At 42.9% G+C, this 16,138-nt stretch overlaps 1 protein-coding gene across 1 annotated transcript in view; it reads right to left on the bottom strand.

The window, feature by feature from the left end:
• LOC137351742 (protein-lysine 6-oxidase-like) overlaps window positions 1-12,398 on the bottom strand; it is a 42,773-nt gene extending 30,375 nt beyond the window's left edge. Inside the window, exons 1-2 of the mRNA XM_068016528.1 lie at window positions 11,516-12,398; window positions 6,903-7,011 (exon numbers count right to left, since the gene is read on the bottom strand). Of these exons, the coding sequence (XP_067872629.1) occupies window positions 6,903-7,011; window positions 11,516-12,176 (770 nt within the window). The 5' untranslated portion in view covers window positions 12,177-12,398. The remainder of the gene's footprint in view (window positions 1-6,902; window positions 7,012-11,515) is intronic.
• Window positions 12,399-16,138: the final 3,740 nt, after the last annotated feature.

Below are 16,138 nucleotides of genomic sequence, written 5' to 3'. Positions count from 1 at the left end.
CAGTATTCAATCACATTCGTGAATTATGCCTTGTATATGGTGGGCAGGCTTTGGGGAGTCAGGCAGTGAGTTATTCGCCACAGATTTTCCAGCCTCTGACCTGCTCTTGTAGGCAAAGTATTTATATGGTTGGTTCAGTTAAGTTTTTGGTCAATGGTGACACCCAGGATGCTGATGGTGGGAGATTCAGCAATGGTAATTCCGTTGAATGTCAAAGGGAGATGGTTAGATTCTCGCTTGTTGGAGATGATCATTACCTACCACTTATGTGGCATAAATGTTACTTGCCACTTATTCAGCCCAAGCCTGAATGTTGCCCAGATCTTGCTTCAGTTTCTGAGGAGTTGTGAATGGTACTGAACACTGTGCAATCACCAGTGTACATCCCCACTTCTGACCTTCTGATGGAGGGAAGGTCATTGATGAAGCAGCTGAAGATAGTGGGGTCTAGGACACTACCCTGAGGAACTCGTGCAGCAATGTCCTTGGGCTAATATGATTGGCCTCTAACAACCACACCATCTTCCTTTGTGCTAGGTATGACTCCAATCAGTGGAGAGTTTCCCCATGCACCCAAACCTCCCCCAATTGCCTATTGCCTTCATCCATTTCTTGTTATCATATGAAATGATTTGAATTGGCTGAAAACTGGCTTTTGTGATGCTGGGGACCTCAGAAGGAGACTGAGATGGATCATCTACTTGGCATTTCTGGCTGAAGGTGGTTGCAAATTCTTCAGCTTTGGTTTTTATACTGATGTGCTGGGCTTCCCCATCATTGAGGATATGGATATTTGTGGAACCTCCTCCTCCAGTTAATTTTTTTAAAAATTTGTCCACCATCATTCAAGACTAGATGTGACAGGACTAAAAGAGCTTTAATCTGATCCGCTGGTTGTGGGATTGCTTTGCTTTGTCAATAAGCGTGCTGCTTCCACTGTTTAGCATGTGTGTAATCCTGTGTTGTTGCTTCACCAGGTTGGCACTTCATTTTCAGATATGCCTGGTACTGCTCCCAGCATGCTCTATTACACTCTTCATTGAACCAGGGTTGATCCCATCTTAAATAAAAACAATTGCTGGAAATACTCAGGTCTGGCAGCATCTGTGGAGAGAGAAGCAGCAATGGCCAGAATTTTACGCCACCCCAGCAAGCCAGATGGTGACTGTAGGGGAGGGGGTTGCAGTTGGTGGCACAAAATTGAACGGAAGGCTCCAGGAGGCCTTCCCGACCCGCTCCCGCCTCCGCCCACTTGACTTAGGGCGGGGGAGGGGGCGAAAAACAGCCCTAGGACAATCAAGGCCCTTAAGTGGCCACTTAACAGCCACTTAACGGCCTTCCCCTGCCTCCGTGGGAATTTTACCCATGACAAGCGGGCATCTGTGAGACGTGAAAGGCTGTCCAATGAGGGCTGCCCATGATTCCCCAACCACCCCCAGGACCCAAGATGCCCCCTTCGCCCCAAACGACCACCCTTGCCTCGCCGGGGTATGACCAATTACCCCGTGAGGCAACCCCAACTTACCTGCAGTCCTGGCTCCACATCCAATGATTGGCCAGCAGCTCAATGAGGAGGGACTTCTTCCCTCAAGCAGGTGGAAGTCCTACCTCGGAACAATTAAAGCCCAGTGGCCCGTAAAATATGGGACGGATCCACGGGCTAGGCATTAGCGGGTTTACCACTGACTTTTACATCAGTGGCCAGCTCCCATCCGCGCAACGTAAAATCCAGCCCAATGTTTCAGGTCAGTGACCTTTCATCAGAACTGGCAAAGGTTAAAAATGTAATCGGTTTTAAGCAAATAAAAAGTGGGGGTGGGGCAAAAGATAACAAAAGGGAAGGTGTAGATAGGACAGAGGGTCACAGAGAATAACTGACAAGGTGGTCATGGAGCAAAGGCAAAGGGTGTGGTAAAAGACAAAGCATCTGTGCAGAGAGGGTGTTAAATGACAGAATAATGAACAGCCCTAGCCAAAAGCACAAACATGAAAAAAAAAACAGCGGTGAAAAAAATGAATGAAACAAACGAAAAGAAAAAAAAACTAAAAATTAAAAAAAGTGGGCCAGTCATGCTCTGAAATTATTGAACTCAATGTTCAGTCCAGCGGGCTGCAGTGTGCCTAATCGGTAAATGAGATGCTGTTCCTGGAGCTTGCATTGATGTTCACTGTAACACTGCAGCAAGCCCAGGACAGAGATGTGGGCATGAGAGTGGGTGCGGGGGTGGGGGGGGGGGGGGGGGGGGGGGGGGGGAGGTGGTTGTGTTGAAATGGCATGTGACAGGAAGCTTGGGGTCATGTTTTCAGACTGAGTGAAAAGTTCTGCAAAGCGGTCACCCAATCTGCGTTTGATCTCCCCAATGTAGAGGAGACCACACTGTGAGCAGCAATACAGTACACTAAATTGAAAGAAGTACTGGTAAATCACTGCTTCACCTAAAAGGGCCTTGGATAATGAGGAGAGAGGAGGTAAAAGTGCAGGTATTACACCTCCTGCGATTGCATGGGATGGTGCTGTGGGAAATGGACGAGGTGTCAGGGGTAATGGAAGAGTGGACCAGAGTGTCGCAGAGGGAACGATCCCTCTGGAATGCTGACAGGGGAGGAAGGGGAAGATGCATTTGGTGGTGGCATCACACAGGATGTGGCAGAAATGGCAGGGGATGATTCTTTAGATGTGGAGGCTGACGGGGCAGAAAGTGAGGACAAGGGGAGCCCTGTCGCGGTTCTGGGAGGGAGGGGAAGGGTGAGGGTAGAGGTGCGGAAAATGGGCAGGACACGGTTGAGGACTTTGTCAACCACAGTGTGGGGGGGGGGGGGGGGCGGAAGAGGGGTGGGGCTGGGGGGAAATCCTCGGTTGAGGAAAAAGACATATCAGAAGCGCTGTTGTGGGAGGTTGATCCCCTGTCTTGATGGTAATGGTAGAGTGAGGGATATGTTGGGCCATGAGGTTACAGATTGTGGTTGAATGCAATTCTGCTGCTGCTGATGGCCCACAGTGCCGCAATGATCTCCAGTTTTGAGCTGCTAGATCTTGTTCCTCAGGAATGGAAAAATCTATTGTGGGACTGGTAGCCCCACAAAAACTAAAGATTAAGGAATTTTAATAGGCCTTTCTTATGTGCTTTGTGGATGCTGTTAAAACCCTTCCTCCAAAAACATTTCTTCACTACTCACCGGACAGAAAGACAGGGATTAGTGAATTCAGGATCATGCTACAGCCATGGAGGTTATAACAGGAGGCATAGAGATGGGTAAAGCTGCAGAGGGTTCTTAGCTGAAGGGGAAAAGAAACTGCAAAAAATTTCTAGCCCATTTTATGAATAGCACTGACCTAAAGCTATAGCCTGAGGATTGTTTTTTTTGAGAATGGAACAGGAGGTCCTAATTTCTGGTGACAACAGGCAGCTTAAATAGGATATGTTCATTGGATAATGGACCTTGTAGAGGCAGCTAACTAGGAGTAGGAAAGTGGTCACTGAGCAATTACAATAAAGAATGGAAGATTCCTCAGTGTCAGCCTTGGTCTACTTGGTCTCACTTTTGCCTCCAAGTCAGAAGGTCTTAATTTCAAGCCTCACTCCAGGATGTTAGTACATAATCCAGGCTTACATACCAGTGCAATATGGAGGGAGTGCTTCATTAGTCGAGGTGCCTTTTTTCAATTGAGATGCTAAATCAAGGCCCTGTCTACCCTCTCAGGTGGGCATAAAGATCTCTATTTGAAGAGTGGAGGAGCTCTCTCTGTGTCTCAGCTAACAGTTATCTTTCAATCAAAAGTACTAAAACACTAATTAGTCATTAATCTCATTGCTGTTTGAGATTCCTGGCTGTGCATTAACTGGCTACTGTGTTTCTCGACATTACAACAGTGGCTACACGTAAAGTACTTCACTGGCGGTGAAGCACTTCAGGAACATCCAGAGGTTGTAAAAAAAAAAAATGCTATATAAATGCAAGTTCTTTCTTCACAAATCGACAGGCTTTTAAAACCAAGCTTTGCAGCATCAAACCAGCCCTACTTGGTTCACATCTTATCTCCTACTCTTTTTAAGATTGTTGAAGTCTCACACTAAAGTCTTTGGCCCATCAACCAGAATTCTCAATAACAAAGCAAACTATTGGAGCAGACGATGCAGAAAAAATTAGGAATTGTGTTTCTCAAAGGCAAATATTTTAGGACTGTTGTATTTCAGATAGTATCACAAGTGAAGCTGGCTATTTAAGACTGTGTGCTACTTCCTACTTCAATAAATTTGGACCACTTTAAACTAATTGGGCCAAGTCTCACATCTGAATGACATTAATTTTTTTTAGTCGTATATTCTTCATCATGCCATTTTTTTCTGGTCTTACTGTTGCCAGGTCATCATTACATTCCACTGAATTATTTTAGTTATGTAACCAGTGGCACTGAATGAAATGTCACCACACTTTTCTGTTTAAGTTAGAAAAAAGACAAAGTTCCTCTTAGAGGGTCAGGATCACTAATACTGTTAAGTGATTGAGTTTGACTCAAAAATGTTAATTTCATAGAAGCTACAACACAGAAGGAGACCTGTGTAACTATGTAGGGAGAGCACTTGACCTATTATGCCTATGCTGGTACTAGATCTTCAGGAGCTATCTAATCCCACCTCCTTGTCCTTTTACATACTTTCGTTAAGTAATATAACGGTCCTTTAAAAATACTGGAGTGCTAGTGCTAGAACAAAGAAAAATACCAAAGCAATGTTATATTCTTTTTGCCTGAACCTTTTCATTGTATAATTTAAATATGTTAATGGCAAAAAAGTACCTAAACAAACAGAACAGCAAAGCCACAACTTTAACCCCCAATTTCTGCCATCAACTGAATTTTGTCAGTGTAGCAGTGAGAAATATTCCTGGGTTGGGATGGGTAATGAATGAGTTAAGCAGACCCTGGCAAAAATGCCCTTTTGGGATGTCAAGTGAGGGCAGATCGAGCTCAGCTGTGATCACCTCTGCAATTGCATAACCGGCTGACTCTCACATTAAATTAAGAGACTGGATCCGTAGCCCAGTGAAGTTCAGCAAAAGAAAGCATATTTTATAACACAACATCAACAATAGAGATGAAGCATATTTTCTTCAAAAAAAAAAGCATTGCTTCATCACAGCATGTGGGCACACTTTATTTTGTGGAGCACACTTTATTTTGTGTTCAGTGTTAGGTTGCCCAACATCTTTCATTGCCTTCAGCAGGGTTTTGGAAGAGAAAACTTATCTTTGGTTTGGCCATCAGGCAAGTAGTTGCTATCCATCTTAGTTCTCAATACTCAGCCATGTTGGTTGGTGCCAAAAGAAAATCTCAACTATGCAGACTTAATGCCAACCACACACGCCAACCCACAACTGCTGATCCTCAAATGCAACAGCTGCTAAAGAGCCAGACCTCCTTCATGTTGTTGGCATGCCGCCTACATTGTTTCTCCTCTTTTTTCTTGTCCCTTCCTGGACCACGTCTCTTGTTTCTGGGCATCCTCCAATACCTCTTTGAATCTGGTAGGTAAGACAGGAGCCTGGTATGACTTTGTTCAATCTTTTCCCTCTCCAGGGATGGCAGCAAAGAGGAAATAAAGTCAGGCAGAGGGAACGAAGGGTGTCAAGTTTTTAAGAAGTCATTTTCTTCAAGAAAAACATGATGGTTAATGTTATAACAAGAAAGAGGGAAGAGAAGGAGCACAGATGTACATAGAGAGAGCATGAAGGAAGACAAGGGGTTCAGACATATACACAAGTTTTTAAATTATACATATATTAGTGTTAATTTAGCATTTAGGATTTCTGCAATAAAGTTCAATGGGCAGATTTTGACTTTGCGCAATAATGGAAAATGGGTGACAGTGAATCAGCAGCTGAGCAGATGTAAAATGGACTGCCAATTCGCTGTCACCTGTTTCACACCATCAGGTAAAGTCAAAATCTACTCCAATAGATTTATTACTGCACTATTATTGTTTGCTTTAGTGTCAGTGAATGGGATAAAAGAAAAAAAACTGGTCAACCCAAGAAGAAAGAAATTTCCATGGTCTGAAGTGTTAGTTTCTCATTTTGAACGTTCGTGACATCTTTATTTTGCCTGTGTTTAATTTTCATTGCAGCAACACAAGTAGACTAGCGCAATTACACTACCCAGCACACTGACCATTCCAATACAGTATAAAGTGGTTTATGAGGCAGTTAGATACATTTCTGGAAGGAGAAGGGATATGGCGAGAAGGCGAGTTAGTGGAGTGTTGAGAAGGACAGACAAATGAGGCCCAACGGCTTTTCCTGTTCCAATAACCAGTTGATCTTTCCATGATGAGACTTGCCTCAGCTAATATCTATAAAAAAAATAGTCATCTCCCTGACAATAAGATGTGGAGGCGAATTACAAGCTTCAAGCCAAGAAGAAAATGCCTACAGACGAAAGACTTGCATTTTTGTAAAACAAATCTAAAACACATCTCCTCAATAACTATACTACAGTTAAGACAAAAAAGTTTCCTTTTTATACATCAACTTTCATGTGTAATAACCTTTAACCTCCATCCCCAACGTCACAGTGGACCGATGATATCAGTGGTGGGAAATTATGCGAAAAAATATTTTTCTGACATAAGAACATGCAAGTTACAGAATATATTTTAGAGAGGGAGAAATTAAGACGATTTAAATTTAAAAATTATATTGCATTTGATCCCTATGTACTATAACAATATTATATCATAAGTCGGAGTTATATTTAAACTACCAATTCAGGTAAAATGTCTGAACTCAATTTCGAAGGAACAGTGAACTCTCCCAATTGGACCTGAATGGGAGTTATACAAAGTCTCCAATTGTCATTTTGATCACCAGATCTATCAGTTCATTACCATAATGGTGGTTAATACCTTGAGAGGCAGTTCTCCTCAGCTGCACACCTCAGTGCATACATATGCATCCTTTGGATATACATGGAAGCTTGAATATAATACGGATCAGGAACTAAGTCAGGAAGCCCTGAAAAATAAATGTAAGCATATTTGCACTGAAGTTTCTTAATCTGCAGTACTTCAAGATAATTGAGTACCAGATACATCATCTGAGACATTAGCATCTTCTTGAGGTTTTGTAAATCTCACCCCCAGCTGGAATGTGTGGCAACAGAACCACTAAAAGACAAGACCAATAGCTAATGCAAGTTACCGCTTCTCAGTTAAACCATGGACAAAAATATACATTTCTTCTGCCTTCCGTTAGCAAACAGATATGCCTGGGATGTAGGGATGCCACCTTATGTCTAGTTCCAAGCCAAATAGATGAAAGGATAGGAAAGGGGTCAGGGGTAGGGGGTGTGGCTCAACTTCAGAAGTTTTGTTTTGTTTTGTTTTAGTTTTATCAAAACCGAACAGCTAAAGCATCTATATTATGGGACACTGAAGTAAAAGGGGAAATGGACAACTGGCTAAGAATTATGACTTTGGTACCCCAGTTTTCAGTTGAGCAATTTCTAAATACACCACTGAAAAACAATTGGCTTTCGAATCCAAAAAGGGGCAAATTACAGTTCTGCTTAGAGGCAATTGTTATAAAACCTACATTAAAAAACATCAAAGTTTCCTACATGTGGAACATTATCCGTGTAACCCAGGGCAATGTTTGAAGATGATCAGAGAGTTCTTAGAATCTCCTGATCCACATTCCTCTCTTACCCAACCAATAGCACCAAAAAGAGATTAACTTGTCATTCATTTTTTCTGTTTGTTGGACCTTGTTTCATACAAATTGAATAATCCACTGGTTGTGAGATACCTCCTTCTGTGCTGTATGACTATGATTCATTCAGATTGCTATCGTGCACTATATTAGTGGAGCTGGGGCTGTCAGTGGTGGAGCCAACTGTACTCAGTAATAATCTACTCACATGAATGACAGTAATTTAGAAGCTGATTAAACATTCAGCATGAAATCCATATGGTTATGCTGATATAAGTGAGTTGTTCCCTGACCCAATACCAGTGACAAATACAGTCGTTAATGTTACATGTAAATTGACTTGGCCATCTCCAGCCCATTATATTCCATGGAGAAAAGAACCCATTGTACATAACATAGCACACTACAACTTGATTTTATATAGTGCCTTTAATGTAGTAAAATGACCCAATTGCAGGAGTGTTATCAAATAAAATTTGACACTGAGCCACATAAGGAGATATTAGGTCAGATGACAAAGCTTGGTCAAAGAGGTTAATCTTAAGAAGCATCCTAAAGGAGGAGAGACAGAGAGGTGGAGAGGTTTAGGGACCAAATTTTAAAGCTCAGGGCCTCACCAGCTAAATGCATGGCTCCCAATGGTGGAGCAATTAAAATCAGGAATGTGCAAGGGGCTAGAATTGGAGGAGAGTAGATATCTCAGAGGAGGTTACAAAGATTGGGAGTGCAAGGTCATGAAGAGATTTGAAAACAAGGATGAGAATTTTAAAATCAAGGCATTGCTCACCTGGGAGCCAGTTTAGGTCAGCAAGCACAGGGTGATAGGTGCCATGGACTTGGTACAAGTTAGGATAAGGGCAGCAAAGTTTTGGACGACCTTAAGATCATGTAGGGTGAGAGGTGGGAGGCCGACCAGGGGATGCATTGGAATAGTCAAGTCCAGAGGTAATAAAGGCATGGAGCAGGGTTTCAGCAGCAGGTAAGTTGAGGCAGGGCTGAAGTCAGGTGATGCTACAGAGGTGAAAGTAGGCGGTCTTACTGATTATGTGGATGCGTGGTGAGGTAGAGCTAGGTCAGCGCACGTGAAAACGAACGTTGTTTTCAGATGATGTCGCCAAGGGGCAGCATGTAGATGAGAAATAGGAGAAGGCCAAGGATAGATTCTTGGGGGAAACCAGAGGTAATGGTTTGGGAATAGGAAGAGAAGGCATTGCAGGTAATTATCTGACTACAACTGGATAGATTAGAATGGAACAAAAACAAGAAATGCTGGAATCACTCAGCAGGTCTGGCAGCATCTGTGGAAAGAGAAGCAGAGTTAACGTTTCGGGTCAGTGACCCTTCTTTGGAAGGTTAGATTAGAATGGAACCAGGTGAGTGCAGTCTCACTCACCTCATTGATGGTGGAGAGGGGAGAGGCATTCAAGGATGATGGTGTGGTCAACTATGTCAACAGCTGCAGACAAGTCCTGAAGGACAAGGAGGGATAGTTTACCACTGTCACAATCACAGAGGGTGTAATTTCTGACTTTAAGAACAGTTTTGGTACTTTGGTAGGGCAGAAACCTGATGGAAGGGATTCAAATATGGAGTTCTGGGAAAGATAGGCATGAATTTTGGAGGCAACAGCACATTCAAGGACTTTGGAGAGGAAAGAGGTTAGAGATGGGGTGGTAGTTTGCAAAGACGGAGGGGTCAAAAGTTGCTTTGAGGACAGAGGTGATGACAGCAGATTTGAAGGAGAGAGGACAGTACCTGAAGAGAGAACAGTTAACAATATCAGCCAACATGGCGTCCAGGAAGGGAAGCTGGGTGGTCAGCAGTTTTGTGGAAATAGGTTCGAGGGAGCAGAAGGTGGTTCTTATGGACAGGAAGAGTTCAGAGAGGGAATAAGAGAGAGAAACTAGAGAAAGATGCGAGTTCAAGGCTAGTGCAGGGGGTAACCTTAGAAGAAGTTTGGCCCAGCAAGCTAACGGAAGAAAGGAAAGTGACGGTCTTCCCTGTGCCAGGTATATATGTGGGTTATATACAGTACCAAAGATGGAAAATAGCCCAGTAACACCCTTCTGTCAATCATGCACACAATCCTGAGTATATTGAGGCATGTAGCTTTCAATCACCAATTAAACTGAATCAAATCTTTATTTTTTTCTCCCTCTGATTTCCTTGCCTTATTATTCCCCCCTTGAAGGGGTTGCCTCATGCTGGAGTGTTGTTTCACAAGTGGCTATTTGTCAGATGCGAGACTGTGTTGGTTGTCAGTTTAAACATTGCAGCCTTCACAGCCAAGTCAGATCCCTGTCCTCGACTGTCACTATATGAGAGTGCCAGGTGATGAAATTGGACAGGGATTGAGAGCAGAAACCCTCAATTTGATTTATTTTTAGCCTTTCTGACCAATATATTATGAGATCACTTGTGCCCTTCTACTCCCACTGCAAGGAACAGCACAGACTAAGGATTGAACCTGGAACTATGCTCATTGTGAGATTCAGCATCACACCAGGGACTGCATTTCTCCCATAGTCATGAGAGATTATGATCAGCTCAATATTTTGGAGGGATGCTCAAATAGAAATAACCAGTCTTCTGGCGAAAGGTCATCCACTTGAAAAGTTAACTGTTTCTCTCTCCACGGATGTTGCCCGACCTGAATGTTTCCAGCATTTTGTTTTTTTATTTCAGACATAACACACTTGTGTTTATTGTAGGAAACAGTTCAAATCAAGGTGATGGAGGGACAAGCTAATTTCCCAAACATTCTTTGCTTAGTTCTGATTACTAGCACACACAAATGTAATTGCCTGCAAGGGCGAATTGGATATCAGTTTGCATCACATGAAAAGTGAAGGGTTTCCTAACACATTGTATTTCAAAAAGTAAGTACTCATCTTAAAACTGTATAAACACTGCCTACTGGCTCAGTTCCCAAATGTATTGCCTGGCATGGTGCCCAAACTATACAGGCCAGGAAACATTCAATTCCCGCTCAGTGCTCAGGAAGCTATTCTCATCCAGGGTGCAAGCTGGACTACAAATGGTGTCAGAGAAAGAATAAAAAAAAGACCCAAAAAAAATCAACCAGGACCCCCACTCTTAATTGCTATTCAGTACTCCACCAGCAGTTACTGGGAGAGAGAGAGGGTATTTTTCACTGGGGGGTGGGCACAGGTTGTGGATCGGCCACCTATTGCACATACCATCAAATTTCCTTGTCCATTAAAGTTGGATACTGACCGACACTTTCTGTCAGGCTCACACATGAAGAATGGAGCCTTGGGCAAAACTAGCATGTGGAGTTTTAGCCCAGCAAGATTCAGTGCGTAGAGGAGTGGGATCCAAAAACCTATCCTCCCTGCTGTTCCCTTGGGATAGGACCTTGTTCTCTTTCTGCACAGATAAATATTGAAAAATGAAAAAAACACCCCCTCCCATTCCCCAGATGTTGGGAATGGGAGAGGGGCCTTCTCCCTCCTACAAGAGCAAAATACTGCAGATACTGCAAATCTGAAATAAAGACAGAAAGTGCTGGAAATACAGCATCTGTGGAGAGAGAAACAGAGTTAACGTTTCAGTCGTGTCCTTTCATCAAAACTTTCTCCCTTCTGTTCAGTTCTAAATACTGAAAATAAATAATTAAAGAGACGACCAAAGTCGTGCCTTTCAGAGGTGGAGAAAGGAGAGGCGCTATGGGGTGGGGTTGACCTTGTCCGTCTCTTGTTCAGTGTGATTAAATCCCTTCACCCCGTGTAATAGGGTGCATTCGCATCCCAACTAGAACAACCATACCAGTATGAAGTAGACTTACCGTTTTGAAAGTACCTGGTTCCAAGTCCTATTCTCCTGTGGACCACAGGCCGGGATGACCGCGAAGATGAGGAATAGACATTATAAAACACGCTGTTCCGGTTCTTAAAGGGATTCCGTGGATCATCCCCCTGCATTTCAACCGAATTGCCGGCGACTGGGTCCTCCGGCCCCGGGGAGCTGGGGGATACCTGGGCACGGGGATTACCCTCAGGTAGGAGAGAGACGCCTCCCCGCGGCGGGAGATTCCCTCCCTCAGAGGCCACTGTCCGACCGCCCGCCCGGGGAACCCCCCGCGTGAAATTAACACCCCGGGGTCCAGGAAACTGCCGGGCTGCTGCTGTCCTCCCGGGGTGTTGGGATTGCCGGGGTAACTGAGGACTCATCCCAAAGGAGGCAGGATTGACCCCAGACCTGCCGGCGGTCCCACTGCCTCGCTGTCTGCTTTCCCCGTCACTGCTCAGGTAGATACTCTGCTGCTGCCGACTGCGGTGGGCAGGGGGGCGGTAAGCCGTCCCGCTGTTAAATAAACTATACATATGCCCGTTATTTTCCCACCGGATCTTCTGCCTCCACAATCCATTCGGTTCCTCTTGTCCATCCACGTAACTCGTCCCACGAATCGAGAGGAAATAGAAACAAATTGTAAGGAATTCTCTCATTCTGTTGACTTTTTGTTTCGCTGTCGGACAATAAAGTCATAAGTAACTCTGATCTCTCAGTTACAGCAAGTCTCTTTGCTTCATGCACCTTCACGGTGGATGAGAGAGCAGACAGTTTAAAAAAAATAGTTTGTGTGTCTTGCCTCAAGTTTGCTCACGGCTGATGAGCTCAGATATTTTAACCCTTCAAACACAAAACTGTTCTAGCAACTACCACCCAACTCTCCTTGTCACCGTTTAAAGGAAGCCAGTGCATCCTCACTCTCCCTTTCACGTAAAGTTAACTCACCGCTCATAGGTTGAAGTTTCAGCGGTTAATCCGCCTCTCTATAATATCACAGCAAATAGTTTTCAATTGGGTTCGTCCAACTTTGAGTTTGTTGTAAAACATATTCTAATAACGGAAACTTAGCGCTAAGGTTTTGTTTGAAAATGGTCATACATCCAGTCGAAGGCAACATCTTATTTTCTTTGACAGCGCAACAAAGCTCCTTACAGTCAAAATATGTCAATGCCCAATCAACATACTCGTGGCTCTCCTGTGGCATTGCTCAGCAATTCAACACTAATTTACCTCAATTTGTTACAGCAAGTGGATCTTATCCTTAAAGGGACATGCACCGTTATCCAGAACTATTCCTTAAAGCAGAATATTTTGTGTAAACGTGATATAACACTTGTTTTAAACACTTTTGTCATTATAAAGCTACAGATCCCTATCGATTGTGCCGTAGGAAATCTGCTGGCTTTCTGCTATCACAAATAAATTCTGGCCGTAGATAGCCTATACAATGTGAATTTATTTAAAATTATGCTTAATATCAGACAGCAACCATTCTTTGTAAAAGAGCGCTTTATCTGTAACCTGATGGGTTAAAAGCTGCGCATTCTTCCCCGCCCTGGAATTCCTGTTGATCACATTGTTCTCCGGTGCTGGGATGACAAGTTTGTTCCCACGAACCCAGGATTTAGTAATTGAAACTTCTCTTTTTTGGCTAGAAAACACTTTCCAAAAGCGCAAGGAGGAGATAGACTCCCAAACTATTTGCTTAAATGTCTGTTAATTTCACTTTCAAGCTCCCACGATGACCTAGTGCAGACGTTCTCAAACTTTTTGCTTCAGAGCCCCCCGTGTGATAAAAATTTCACGCCCCCGCCCCCGTAACAGAACAAAAGTTTATTTCTGTATAACATTAGTTATACAATTAAACATATGTAATTATTATAATTTTTGTTCTCCTTAATTAATGTGACTAGAAGACGCATAATCTCCAGTACCATATTGAGGAAGTGCTGCACTGAGAGAGGTTGGAAACTAGAGGTGAAAAGTGAAGGATGAGCTTTTGTGTTGTGCGAACAGGCTGAAGGAGGTCTCAAAAAAGCCTTCCTTAATATGCACACGTGTCAGAGTTAAGCGATGTTGCTATTTAGTTTGGTAGAATTCAATGCAGTGCTGTTTAGGGCCTGATTAACTTAAGGTTGCAGGCAGTTCCGGAAGCAATCTTGAGATAATACATCAGTGTTTAGCATTCAACAAGTTCTTTCACGAGTGTGAAAGTATCTCACGTTGCTTTTGATACTTAGAGTAATATTTTTAAATGAGAAAACTACCTCTAATATATACAGTGTTAGGCCTATTTATTAACCAGATGATTTAAAACCCCAATCATATATTAACCCTTTGTTTGATAACTTGAATAATTTAAATTAGATGTAATTTTATTTTTGAACAACCGTTAGGTCAGAGACAAACTAACAGTGGATTATGACCTGAACCAGGCCCTAAACCCCTGCACCCACTGGAGTGAGTAGGTGTGAGAGAAAGTTCCCCTTCAATGTTACTGCTGACTGAGGGCAGCAGATTGGGATGACAAGATGAAACAAGAGTTTTTATTGGTAATTTTGGCAGAACCTCGGTTGATGTCCTATTGCTTGTTCCTTTTGATATGTGAACTATTGTAAGATTCACAGGACTCCAAGTAATATCCAAAGAAAATGTGGGTTTTTTATTATACTTTAAACTAGAACACATAAATATATATATTTAGTTTAGAGATACAGCACTGAAACAGGCCCTTTGGCCCACCGAGTCTGTGCCGACCATCAATCACCCACTTATACTAATCCTACACTAATCCCATATCCCTACCACATCCCCACATGTCCCTATATTTCCCTACCACCTACCTATATTAGGGGCAATTTATAATGGCCAATTAACCTATCAACCTGCAAGTCTTTGGCATGTGGGAGGAAACCCACCCACAGAATTGAACCCGGGTCACTGGAGCTGTGAGGCTGCAGTGCTCGCCACTGTGCCGCCCTTATATATAGCTACTGCAGGATCGCACCAAAACACTACTCACTCTGTCAGGCCACACTAGCACAACTGTCTGGTCATGTGACATGACATCACTTCCTCCAATGATCTTCACTTACAGCCTCTTAAGGTGGTCCCACATCCCACAACATTCTCCTTTTTTCCAAAGATAAAAAACATATGTACAATATGCAATGATATTGAGGTTCAGACTAACTGTACATGATTAAAACAAAACATTATTTACAAGTAAGCAAGTTTAATACTCTCTAAAACATAGAGGAGGTTTCCTTATTTGTCCCATTCTTGTTATTGTAAACCTGTCCCCAGAGCTGAGCTTGTCTTGATGACTCCTCTGAGACTGTGGTGACTCGGAATTCTGGTTAGCATGTTCTTTCTCTGTGCTTGTAGCCTCCATACGTTCATCTTCAGATTTTGAAAGTGTCCGCGATGCCACATGGTTGTCACATATAGTGTTGTCATGCAGCTCTCGGAGTTGACTTTGCTTCTGTCTGAGAATCACGCTATTAGGTTTCTGGACCTCGTACGATCTGGGTTGGTCACATATCCTAGCAACCTGTGCAGGATATCGAGTTTCAGATGCACGATTGAGGACATTGATGTTTTGTCATACTCGCAATCAAGCTAATTCTGGTCCTGCTTGCCTGTCATATGATGCCTTCATCTTCCCTTTGTTACACCACTGTGCTTTGTTGAATGATAATTTTCTTTAATCTACTGACTGGAGATCTGAATTTTTTTTTTTTTAAAAGACATTTATAAAAGAAAAGCTACAAGGGTGACTTTGCTGGCAGTTTAAGATGATCACCTAATCTGCAACACTGTGTCCTACATTGCAGAGTACTGTGAGGAGGGAGACAAATGGTTGCATTTCCCAGCAAGAACAAAAACCCAGGATGTTTAAGGGAACTGCTTATTTTTTTTTTAGCAAGAGAGAAATACTGCTAACCTCTATGTTTTGAATCAGTTAGTGACTGTCATGTGACAAGCCCCTCCCCATCTATGGTTTTAAACTAGTGTTTTCTCTGCAGCAGAGGAGGAGAAACTGGACTCTGACACATGCAGACCCAAATGGGGGTCTCTCTCTCTCTCTCCAACCCAGCTTGAAATCTTTCAAATCCTGTCTGTTGACTGACCACCTTTGCATACTCCGGCTACAACCAGAAACCCAGTTAGAGGAAATCATCCACATTGCTGTTTCCAAGAGACCCACTAAACCAGTCATTTACCTCTTCAAACTAAAAGCCTCAGGGCCATCAAATTCAGCTAGAAGCCAGCCGAATCATTAAATGCCACAGACTGTATACCTTTTTTTTCTTATGGACTCTAATTCAACCAATCTACCTTTCCCCACTCTGTAACCTATTTGTGTGTGTGTAAACATCTAGTGTGTGAGTGAGTGAAAGTTGGCACGTAGATTATTATTTTCATTAGTTCAGTTTAGGTACAATAAAGTTAGCCACTTTTTTTGTTAAACTCAAGAAAACTTGTGCGATTGGTTCTTGTTAAGCTCATAGCAAGTAAGTAAACAAATACCTAATGAATTAGCCAGTATATCCACTTTAAAAAAGAATTAAACCTGTTGTGTTCAAACAATCAGAGGGAAAAGAGGGAAGCCCTT

This window comes from Heterodontus francisci, chromosome 36, assembly GCF_036365525.1.
Source record: "Heterodontus francisci isolate sHetFra1 chromosome 36, sHetFra1.hap1, whole genome shotgun sequence".
In the NCBI taxonomy this organism is placed as follows: domain Eukaryota; kingdom Metazoa; phylum Chordata; class Chondrichthyes; order Heterodontiformes; family Heterodontidae; genus Heterodontus; species Heterodontus francisci.
Note: the sequence above shows the minus strand (reverse complement) of the source record. Positions and strands in the feature narration are given on the sequence as shown.